Below are 11,709 nucleotides of genomic sequence, written 5' to 3'. Positions count from 1 at the left end.
TAGTGCCGGGAAGGAGCATTTGAGATAACCGGGAGCCGCGGGCGGGGATGAGGATGGCCGCGGGGAGGTAGGTGGCTGATGGGTCCTGGGGCGGTACCCGCGGCTCATCCTGCAGGTCCCACCGCGCCTCTGGCATTCCGCCGTTCTCCTTGATTGGAAAACCTTATTTATAGAAAGTAAATTGCATCAATCGCATAGGAGCCAGGAAAGCCCAGTCCAATATTTTCTCCTTAATACATCTACAGATGTGTGTGTAATTTTATTTATCTGTTTATTTATTATTTATTTAATTATTTATTTTTAACACCAATCAATAGCTTATTCATTTCTGATACACCATGACTTGATATATTTTTTATTTGTCATCCTTTTGCTTTACTGGATCATCTAATTTCTAAAGTATTAAATGCTTAGCTTTATACACCAGATAAGGTAAAAGGTATTGCTCCTGGAGAGACTGGTTAGGAAATACTGACAGAGAAGGCAAGGGACTTGGATAAGGTCAAAAACAAGGGCTATGCTAAACCAGGATAGTATGGTACTTAGATCCCAGGCACTTATTTTTGCACTTTAACCTGTGATCAGCATAATTTCTGGAGAGTATTTATACTTGCATGCCAGAGAGTTCATCTGATGATTTCTGAGCATCTGCTGTCTTGGGTGTATACACCCCCTGGGGGGTTTAGGCTGAGATTCACAATCTTACTGTGATGAAGATGGACTAGTCAGCTCAGCTGCAGAAACTCCCTGTTTCTGCACACTGAGCCTTTCCTCTTACTGCACTAAGCTAACGTGGACCATCTCCCCCCTTGTGCACTTAGAAGTCACACAGTTGTGAGCTCCTGCAGGTGAGCTGATGTCAGGTAGCTGGAAAAGCTGTGAACTGGCTCACATGCCTGAGCTCCAATTGTTTGGTGACAGCTAGGATGTTCCAGGTTACCTGGGGGTCTTGCAACCGTTACTGATTTACGAAAAATTCAAATTTCTTTGTCAATACTTTTGTGACCTGGTAAGGAGACTATATGCACAGCCTGACGAAATTGGGTTTGCATCATGAAGAAAAGCCCCAGAGAGAGCAGAGGTGGCAGCGGCTCCCAGGGCAGCTTCTGTGTCCCATCAACTGCACTCCACTCCAGCATCCTCGCTGTGGCCGCAGTTGTGTGAACCCCAGCTGTTCTTTGAACAGTAGATAATTGAACTTTCAGACCCACTGCAATTTACTTCGTCAAGCCAAATTGTTCCAGTGCCTTTGGAAGATAAAGTAAACAAAAAAAATGTTGGTCAAGAGAAAGGGTTATGCACTTTTTTTAAAGAGACTCCTGGAAATAGTGGGCATGTGTTGAGTTGCATGGTTGGCTTGTTGGAAATCAAGCTTTAGAGCACAGTTCAAGCAGCACTTGACATGTAGCTCACTCATCCCAAGAGGAATGAGCTGCCCTGTTGAGATCCTCTTTGCTCTCCTGCTGCTCGTGTAGGTGACATTGCTGCATGTAACCACCCATGCCAGGCCTGGGGATGTGGAAAGTTGTTGTGGACTCACCTCCACCAGCTGTGAAAGCAGAGACTGCACGGCTGAATCCCAGCATTCGGCAGACTACAGCAGCCTCTTGTAAGGTCCAGTGATCATCACATATTGTTCCCCAGATCCCTTGATATAAGATTTCCACACGGCCCCTCCTGCTTTCTCCCACGATCCGTATATGATTGGAGTCGGCTGGCAGTTTAGGAGAGAAGAAAATAACTCTATGGGTTATACAGACACAAGAACCACAGAAGCAGTGACCACCCAAACCAGAGGGATGTTCCCATCTCTGTGGCTGTAGCCACAGTGGGACTAGGTTACTGGTACAATTTAACCCCCTCCTGCATCTGGAGACAGCAGGCTGCAACTCAGAGCACAGACCCCTTGGTTCTGGTAGCTGTGCTGTGGGTTAACTAGGATGAGCAAAGGGGAATGTTGGTCCTGATCTCAGGTAGCTTCAATACCAGAAGGCAAGTGAGAGAAGAAGTGAAAGTCCAGTACCTTCTCCCTTTTCACCTTTGCTCCCTTTTGGTCCTGGGGAACCTGTTCCAAGTTAAAAAAAAACCACAAACATTTGACAGCTGCTTACAAAGAAGTCCAGTTTATTGTCTTGTTCCGAATGCTAGTATGAGTCAGAGATGTGAAGACTCCTTCCCATTGTGGACAATGAAAACCCTGAAGTGACTAAGGGTATGTAAAAGAAATGTGGCAAGAAAAGTACGATAACATACAGCAAAGTTTTCCTAATGTGTGACGCAACAAAAAGGTCAAAATCCCATCCACTCATGTGTGCAAAATGTATCTCATTCCCTCTGCTACCTGTAAAATGACATCTCTGATAGCCTTTGGGCTCTCCAGAAGCAGGCACAGTATCTCCTAAAGTACTTGAATGAAGATCTACATCATGGGGTTTGTTCTCCAGGGAAAGCAAAAAGTTGCTCCCAACAGTCCTCCACATTTCTGTGCAGCATCTCGGTCTCAAGAGTAGGGGTGTTTGAAAAAATCCAATGAGCTCTTCCCCCAAAAGTTACCTCCAGAAAGCCTTTATTGCTGTCTCCTTCTGGGGACCAGAAGATGAGACCCACCCAGAGGGCAGTGCTTGTCCTGGAGCCAGCCAAGTTACAGTTTTCCCCTCTTCCAGAAGCAAAGCTCCAGAGGAGGAGCACATGGAGAAGCCTCACTTACGATCTACTTTATTTTATTTCTGAGGATTCCTTTACTATTCTATGTGAACAATTAAAAGAAAAATCATATGTAGCACTGGTTGCTTCCCACGGCCTGTTATAACTACTGTTTGGCTTTTTCTTTTGACTACAGGTCTTAGGGTTTTTGGAAACCCATGTGATGGGAAGGGGGTGGGGTGTAAGGAAGGAGAGTAGCTGTAGTGTTGGCCCTTTTGAACAACTTTTGTGTCCTACAATTAGCAAGGTGTAGTTAAATAGCCTCACCATCAGGTGTTTACAATTTTGTGTTCCTGAGTGCTGTGTTTATCTGGGATTTATCTCCGTGACATGGTATGCTGCAAGATGTCTCTGCACAGGGCAAAAAGGGACATTGCTTGTTCCAGTTTTTTGTAAGATCAGTAATTTGAGAAAATCTAATGTATCTGTTTACTTGCATGTCTTTTAGCACACCTCCCAGGGTGTACATGTGACAGTCTGCACACTCCTCTTCTGGGAAGGCTAATCTGTCTGTTGAGTTCCTCCAAATGAGCTCTGTAACACGCCTCAGAGCACCTTGTGCCAGTCTGAGATCTACAGTCCTGAACCCAAATGCACCATCAGCTCCACAGACCCTTTGGCAAACAGTCTTACCAGACAATCCTCGGTCTCCCTTGGCTCCTTTTGGTCCCAGTTCTCCTTTTTGACCCTGAGTGCCAGAATCACCTTTGCTTCCTTTTTGACCAGGTAGGCCTTGGATGCCTGGGTGTAGAGCAAAAAATAATTGCCTTTGTATCTTCCCAAGGAAAGAATGTGTTGATGCAGAAAGGTGGAACATGGCATTTAAAGTGCTTTGCATCATCAGAGTAAGTTATGCTGTAAAACACGGGTTTACCTTTTGGGCCCTGGTCTCCCTTTTCTCCCTTTTGCCCTGGAAGACCTAAGATCATCAAAACAAACAAACATACGTACACTTATAAAACTAATATTTATACATTTATAAAAGCTTATGCAAACTAGTATTTATGCAGGATTTTAACTTATCTAGTTTAGGTGTCTATTCTGTAGACATCTATCTCTGAATTGGGTGTCTTATTTCACATCGTACTCAGTGCAGACCACATCAAAAAAGAAAATACAGGCAGTGGAGAAACATCTTCTCCTGAAGTAGGTCAACTCCTGGTGATTTATTTCATATCCTAAACTCCACTGATGGCATAGAGACTCTTCCTCCAGCTGGACCTTCACTAACCATACAGACAGCCTAGACATTTAAATTTAGGTGCATCAGACATATGAAAGCATGTAAAGTTGGGCCAGGTGACTCTCATCCCTGTCATTCAGCTGTCAGTGAAGGTAGAAAAGTGCAGCACTTGGACCTTGGTTACATCCTGAAGGCCATGAGGTTGCATGCACTATATAAATTCAGGATTTTAAAGGGCTGATTCAAGAAAAGTACACCAGAATAGGTTTGTACAGCAGAATGTCACCCTGTTGTTTGGGTGCCTGGGACAGAGAGGTGACCTTTTTCAAGTGGAATGTCACAGAAAAGGCCTCGTTTGTGTGCCCTAAGTTGGCCTCTGAAGACACTTCATCCTGCAATGCTACAGAGGAGTCCAGAATGGATGCCTCCTTCCCCATCTTCCCTCTAGCCAGTAAAATTTGTCTTTAACTCCAGATTAGGGAGGTTGTTGTTTAGTTCATCTTAAACTGATGCTTTGTTTGTACATTTTCTATTTATACAAAAATTCAGGCAACATCACCTCCTCACACATGTTACAGAAGGTAGAAACAACTCTCTGGTACATAGCCATTCCCCAGCAGCCTGGCAGAGGCCCAGGACTGCCATGGCATCCTGGGATGCACTGGGGCTCCAAGAACAGGACTCAATAGATCTCCTCCTTTCCCGTGCCTGCATAATGAGGATTGTTGACCCAAAACCTGTCTTATTGTCCTTTACCTCTTACTCCTTGTTCTCCTTTTTCACCTCTGAGTCCATCAGTGCCTGCTATTCCTAAAATTAAAAACAAATCAGTAAGGGTGAAGCCATCATACAAAGTGAGGTCAGATTAAGAGCTCAATGAGTTATATTTGAGTAGTGTTGTACCTGGGCTACCTTTGGGTCCCTGGTCCCCCTTCTCCCCTTTCTGACCAGATCTGCCTTCAGGGCCAGGACTTCCCACAGTTCCAGGCTGTCCAGGTACACCTTGAGGTTGAGTGAAAGCAGCACATATGAAATGTAACACAAAACTTGAAGGACATAAGAAGAAAGACAGTTCAATCACCAACCCCTGCACTGTACAGACTGAGTTGACCTTATGAAGGCAAAACAAACACTGGGTCTGTCCAAATCGCAACCCTCCTCTGGCAGCACTAATCTTAGTGCAGCAGGGAGTGATGCTCTGCAGTGAAAGGCTGTATGGACCCAGGTCCTTACCGTCTGTCAGCCTTGACATGCACAAGTGCTTTCTTAACAGAGCAGCCAATTTCTACCCTTGCATGTGCACACACATCAGGAAGGAGACACAGCCCTCCACAGTTCAGGACCCTTCTTTCCCTCTCAGTCTCTTGCACAGTGAGTGGGGCCCGAATGAGGCAGCCAGGGCTGCAGCATGAGTTTGCACAATGTTGGAACATTGTCGTGGTTTCTTCATCTAATCATCATCTCTTACCCAGGCTGGGATCTAGGCTGGCTGCAGTTTTCTTCATCATGAAGCATCTTCTAAAAGAGATCAGTCCTATATCTCTAGAAGAACCTTCCCCTTCTGTACTGCTTACCTGCCTCTCCTTTCTGCCCAGGAGGTCCAGGCTTCCCCGTGGTACCTGCAACAACATCCTGACATCAGTGCTGACAAGGCTTAGCCCAATGCTTCAGTTAGGGCAGCCCTGCACCACAGCATGCGAGTGCTGATGGTGGGTCACACTGTGGCCTCTGCACTTACCATTGAAACCTGGCAGTCCTGGGACTCCCTGTTGTCCCTGAGGACCTGTGGGTCCATGTGACCCAGGGTCTCCCTTCTTGCCTGTGTCACCTTTCTGTCCTTGGACACCTATCAAACAGCATAGCACACACGTATAAATTAAAAATAAAACCCCAATTGTCTCTGCAGCCTGTGGAGCACCTCTGTCTAGCCACACCAGTAACAAAGTTTGGCCTTACACCTGCCATCATTCAGTGGCATTCCTGTAAAGCTGCAGAAGAACAGAGCTGGTCTTTTGGATCCACCTCTGACTCTGTCAGACTGTCTGGGCAGATGTTTGTCTGACCTGCTGTTAAAGACTTGCAGTGGTGCTGTGATACCTCTCCAGTCTATTCCTTAAGCTATCCCTACCACTACAATGGTTTCTCCTTTAGTTAAATATCTTTTATTGCAGTCTGTATCCTTCCCTTCTCCTAGCCACAGTGGAGATACAGGACAGCACATTCCTGTGCTTCCAGAGTTAGCTCCCCTTAGCCTTCTCTTCTCTCAGTAGGTGATAAGCATGCTCCAAAAGAGCTCAATTACTTAACAGTGCCTCACTTAAAGTCTTACATCTCCTTCATCTTTCTGCTCCAGAATTATCCCAAAGTTCTTGCCTTTAGATATTCCTCCTACAATCACTTTTCTCTTCTGGAGCAACTTGTGCTAATGAGTGCACTGGTGCATATGGGATCTGATGGAAGATCTGAGGAAGCTCTTATCAATCTCTCCAACTGTCCTCCCTGCTCTGCACCACACACATCATCTGCTTTCTTTTTCTATCCTGTTTTCAGCCCATGTGAGACCACTGAGTAACAGCTATCCAGGAGATGCCCACTAATGCATGTTACATGGAGAAACACGTTGCGTAACTTTTCTACTTAAGGTGTATAAAGTCAGACTTATGTAAGATATAAAGCTCTCAGAAAGAGGTTTCACTAAAATGACGACTAATATCCACATGCTTCTGCATATAAATTATATTGTATTATTTTATATCACGAAAATCCTACTGCAAACATTGGTGCTTTAATCTAGGCGTGATAGATAGGCAGATAATTGAATATCTATGGATTCATTAGACAAAGGTCACTCTATAAAAATCTTCCATGGTGCAGAGTCAATATTTTCCATGACCCCTTCCCCCAGCCCTCCTTTGGGAGCTTTGCTGAAACACGACACGAAATCAAACCCCTTCAGATCAGGTTGAGTGTCCTGTTTATCCAGGACACTCATTGACTGGCAAGCCAGTCAATGGTTATGTGGCCAGGGCTATGTGGATTTTTATGAAATACTGATTTATGAAGCCTTCTTCTAGTGTTTCACGTAGAATGAGTTTAAACAGAAATACGTGCGAGAATCTTAGGTAGTGAAGAAGTCTTACCTGGAAGTCCCATCTGTCCTTTTTCTCCTTTCACTCCTGGCACACCACTTGAACCAGCAGGACCAGGATCTCCTTTGCTCCCCTTCTCGCCCTGCAGTCCATGTAAGCCTGCAAGGACATCACTTTTTTGATGCTCCATTGGATGCAGTGCCTAGTGAATGCCAGCAGCAAACATGCAGCTCATCCACAGGCAGGAGCCAAATTCCCCTCTCCCTGAACTTGACAGTGTGAAATTGGTCCACTGTGACTGTTGCACATTGACTTTTAAAATAAGATTTTTTTTCCAGCTAAGATTTGCTTTTGCTCACATTAGCTCTATATAGGCTTATATTTCCTTCAATGACATTCTTACTTACTTACACTTTCACTGAGGGCAAGATTCCCCATAAAATCATCCATAAAGCCACTTTATGTCCATCCATAGAAGTAATTCAGGTTTCAGAAAAGCCTTACCCTGGATTCCTTGGTCTCCCTTTGTCCCCGGTGGTCCCCGTAGCCCTGAGATATAAAATACATGTATCAGCTGACACGCATCATCTATTCCCAGTAATGGCTGAGAGGAAGAGATGAATTTTTTAATCATCCTTCGTGCACCAGTTTTGGTCACCAATCTTCAGCTGGCAGGGACCAGCACAAACGCTTGGGTAAAGTCCTTGGAGCTTAGCTGAGTGCATGGCTGGGCAGGGGCCAGCTGTCATCCAGCCAAGCCCAGCTCATGGGGACCATTGGGGAGGTCTTCCATGAAAGTGCACTGAACTATTGGGCTCTGATGTGTAATAAACACTGTTTGGCAGGAGGTGCTGTTTTAATGTTGTAAGTGAAGCCAGGAAGATATGAAAACATGATTTTTAAAAAAATTAATATTTTTTTTTTTCCAGAAAAGCTCATCAGTGTAGCCAAGAAGTAGGGATGGATGAGCCACAGACCTGACCCAAGAGGGGTTGCATCTTAGATCATCATCACAGAAGAGTAGGCCTAGTCCGACTTCTGCTCAAAGTGGAGCCAACATTAGATCAGGACTTGCTGCATCCTCACAGTCTGGAGACATTTATCTCCTGCAGCAGGTGTAGTTCTACCCAAGCCCCAGGTACCCAGGGCAACAGCTTGTGCATGGCTGTGGAGAACAGCCCTTGTGCCCAGCTCATTCCTAAGTCTTTGCCATCGTTTTCCTAGGGACAGGGTGGGCAAGGTCCCATCTCTGTCACATGCACTGTTCAGCTGTGTCTCTACAGGGCAGGGACTGGGGAGGTCTCCCTGAGTTGTCCTGGAGTAAGCTGGACAGCATGAATTGCTGTGTCTGGGGCAGAAAGCTCAGCTATCTGCTGATTGTGGGATGCACATAAACCCCCTCACTGGTCCTCTCTTGTGTCACATGGAGATTTGGGATGGTTACTGCAGATAATGATCGGGTACAGCTGCTCCATCACCCCTGAGCTTTTCTGGTGGGGTGTCAGTGAGGAGGAAGAGACAAAATGCTCCTCCGTGGTGGTTACCAAGCACTCGGGCCAGCCAAGGCTCCTGGAGGATCAGTCAAAAGGTACAGCAGGTCTCCTCATGGCCAGGGCTTTGGGTGTGTGCACATTGGATAGGGTCTGGGTCTAGAAACTGAAATCCCAAATCCTCACTTAAAGTCTCTTAGATGAAATAAAGAGAAAGATTTAAAAAGGAAAAGTTGCAGCTCATTTATCAACATACCTGGGGGACCAGGATCTCCTTTGCGTCCAGGAGGACCTGAAAGAAATATTTAATGGATATTTTTCAGTAGTCAGTGCTCAGTGAGGAGCATAGCAGTATGGGATTGACAGGCTTGAGGTCTGGGCTGAAGATACCACCCTTTCAGAGGAAACTCAGAGTCCAAATCTACAAATTACAGGAGGGGAGACGATCCCAGAGCCACATGTGCAGCTGCAGAGGGGATCCGGGGGTCTGCACAGGGCAGTGCTCCAGCTCCTCCAGGTGTGTCCAGATCCCCGGCCAGAGGGTCTGGAGCCAACTCCAACCCTGGGCACTGGCTCATCACTAACAGACAGGAAGACCAAATCTTGCCCTAGTTACTGGTTCATCTGAACTAGGCTTTTGGCACAGCTTTGCCAGTGGTGCAGAGGAGCCAGGTCTCTCCACTGCAGAGCTAGCATGGAGGAATGGAGCCATACCTGCAACCAGGGTGATGTTGCTCACCATCATCATCAGGTGTGCATTGCTGCTTTTGATTATGGTAATTTCCTCTTCTACGCTTCTCCTCCAGTTTTCTTCCTGTCCCAAGTACTCAGCAGAGCTTCTCTCCGAAATCAGACTGTTGGCAAAGGAGCTCTTCAGAATCTCTTCTGTATAGGAGGTATTTTGCTCCTGAAATTTCAATATCTCTCTCTCCATCTTAAACACTGAGGAAACAAAAAGCCCATACAGTGAATATTCCCTGTCTGGTCTGACTGGGAAATGCCTGTTTGGCAGAGCAGTTCCTCAGCACCTGGGAGAACACCTGGAGATAAAGACCACCCCTGTTTGAACCAGGGAGGTGATTTTCGTGTGCCAGTCCTTGCTGCAGCCAGGAGTTCAGCCGGGAGTGCTTTTGCAAATGCAAAGCACATGTCTGGGGTGGGGGAATAGTTTCCTTCAGCGACTGCTTTGCCTCCCGGTGTGCGGAGGAGCCTCTGTGCTCCCTCAGAGGTTTCCGATCTGCGTGCTCATTCCCGCTCACCCATGCCCCCAGAGCACCCAGCAAAGCTCTCTTTCGATGCCAAGCCCATGGTAAGGCTGTAGCATTACCTTTGTACACCAGCAGCCCCTGGCCGGCCGTCAGCAGCAGCAGGTAGATGCCAAGGGCCGTTCGAGCACAGCATGCGGATGGCTTCCTCTGGCCTTGAGGCTCTAAAAAACAACAGAAGTAGGGTAGGCACCCTCCCACACATGCTCTCCCCTGCAAACTCTGCTTGCTTCCAGCGTTTCAGGCTTGGCCACAATAAATTAGCAGTGTTTTCTAGCGATGGGGAGCAGAAAGATCCCTCTGTGAGAGTGCTTGATCCTGTCAAAAGGCAGGCTGCCTTCCTCTCCTCTGGCCTTTGGACCGCAATTCACTTGGCTGTCTTTTCCTTAGCCAGTTTAACCAGCTCAATTCCATCAAGACTTAATCCAACCTATAACAAGTTTGAATGTGGTGGTTCTCCCCTCTCTGTATCAATAAACACCTTGTTTCCATTGCTTTTAGTTGTCCAAGGCTGCCATTCAGCATTCAGGCTGCTCAGAGCAATGCCCTCTCCATCCTGAGTGCTGCATACCTGTGATTCCAACAGTGATGCATGTATGCATCAAAACTAATGAAAAATCAATAATAAACTGAACTGAAGAACAAATGGAGACAAGTCATAATGTGTAAAACAAATCATTGTCAGCAAAGTGTAAAAAAATTAAACTGCTTTGTCAAATTTTGCCCTTCAGGAAGAAAAAAAGTATTTCAGAAGCACTAATAACTACTTCAGACACTCAGTAAGTTACCCTTAATTGAGGTTTTGTTTTTTTTTCTTTTTCAAAGCAATGTAATCAGGAGTTTAAAGTCTTAGTTTTAAAAGAGTACAATGTTTTAATTGGTTTTACAATAGAATGGTTTAGTCAGCAATGAAATATTTATACTCAGCTAAAATTCATAAACGTACATTTTTTATTGGGTCTGGTGATTTTAGTATCTTAACTATTAAGACATGAAAATTTTACTCAAGAAAATTAGGCATTTTCTAAAACAGGAAAATAATTTTTTTCTGATGATCAGCATCAGCTTTTGGCTAGAAAGGACATTTTGACATGCTTCCATTCTTAAATGGCAGTTAATTTACTAGCAAATTCAGTGTAGAAAGTATTTAATATGCAATATTTCATTTTTATTTGTTGTTTTAGACCAGATAAAATCCATTTAATAAAAAGAAATCTTACCACTTATCTGAAAGGTTGTGGTAGAAGCTGAGGCAAACCCAATCTTGTCGGAAATACTGAGACTGTTCATATCACTCAAATTTTGATCTTCCCCAGATCTTTCTTTAATTTTCATGACAAATTTCTTGTGGCTAACCTACAGCCTTGTCCGATTAGGGACAATAAAGAACTGAAGGGACTTCCTCACTGTCTCCTGATTTGATATGCTTTCTGATATGCATTTCCTATCTGCTCAGTTTTTATAGACTACTGAGAACTCTGATGTGGTAATTTGAACAGTTCCTCAAAAAATCCCACAGCTAAGAAATTCAGCTGCTCTCATGTTCTCACTTGGAGTCCATGGAGCCTTGGGCAGGATCCTGAAAAAGTCTCAACCAGGAGTTATTCAACATCTCTGCTTTATAGCAGTGTTAGGCATGAGATGGACATTTGTTCCTAACACAAGTAAACCTCCTCATGTAGTCAAGAAGATCTCATGTGCAGTGTTAGCTTGGAGATCCATCCCCAGGGAGGGGAAGTTAAGGACTTCGTAGTAACGAAACACACAGTAACTTGCACCAAGATGATATCTTAGTGATGGTGCATTACTGAAGTCAAAGAAGGGAAAGAATCAGGAGGAACTGTAAAGACAAACGAATGATGGCGGGATGGGGGATGCTGAAGACTAAATGCTTTTGGGATGGTATGGAGAAGACACTTGCAGCCTCCTTGCAGTCTCTCCAGCCGCTGCTTCCTCCCTGATCCATTTTTCACACCCAG

The 11,709-nt window shown here is 45.2% G+C and overlaps 1 protein-coding gene across 1 annotated transcript; it reads right to left on the bottom strand.

Annotated features, from left to right (window-relative positions):
- Nucleotides 1-276: 276 nt before the first annotated feature.
- On the bottom strand, nucleotides 277-11,139 carry MARCO (macrophage receptor with collagenous structure). Its single transcript, XM_051786602.1, has 15 exons — nucleotides 10,951-11,139; nucleotides 9,793-9,894; nucleotides 9,180-9,407; nucleotides 8,722-8,757; nucleotides 7,480-7,524; nucleotides 7,027-7,134; nucleotides 5,625-5,732; nucleotides 5,461-5,505; nucleotides 4,790-4,888; nucleotides 4,643-4,696; nucleotides 3,578-3,622; nucleotides 3,337-3,444; nucleotides 2,024-2,065; nucleotides 1,541-1,714; nucleotides 277-1,247 (listed from the first exon to the last, which is right to left on the bottom strand). The coding sequence occupies exons 1-15, from the start codon at nucleotides 11,063-11,065 to the stop codon at nucleotides 1,117-1,119; spliced, it is 1,440 nt and encodes a 479-aa protein (XP_051642562.1). The 5' UTR covers nucleotides 11,066-11,139; the 3' UTR covers nucleotides 277-1,116.
- Between the last annotated feature and the right edge of the window lie 570 nt (nucleotides 11,140-11,709).

Source organism: Manacus candei, unplaced genomic scaffold (assembly GCF_025592945.1).
Source record: "Manacus candei isolate 608988 ecotype Guabito, Panama unplaced genomic scaffold, ASM2559294v1 h1tg000023l, whole genome shotgun sequence".
In the NCBI taxonomy this organism is placed as follows: domain Eukaryota; kingdom Metazoa; phylum Chordata; class Aves; order Passeriformes; family Pipridae; genus Manacus; species Manacus candei.
This window is presented reverse-complemented; position numbering and strand designations above follow the sequence as displayed.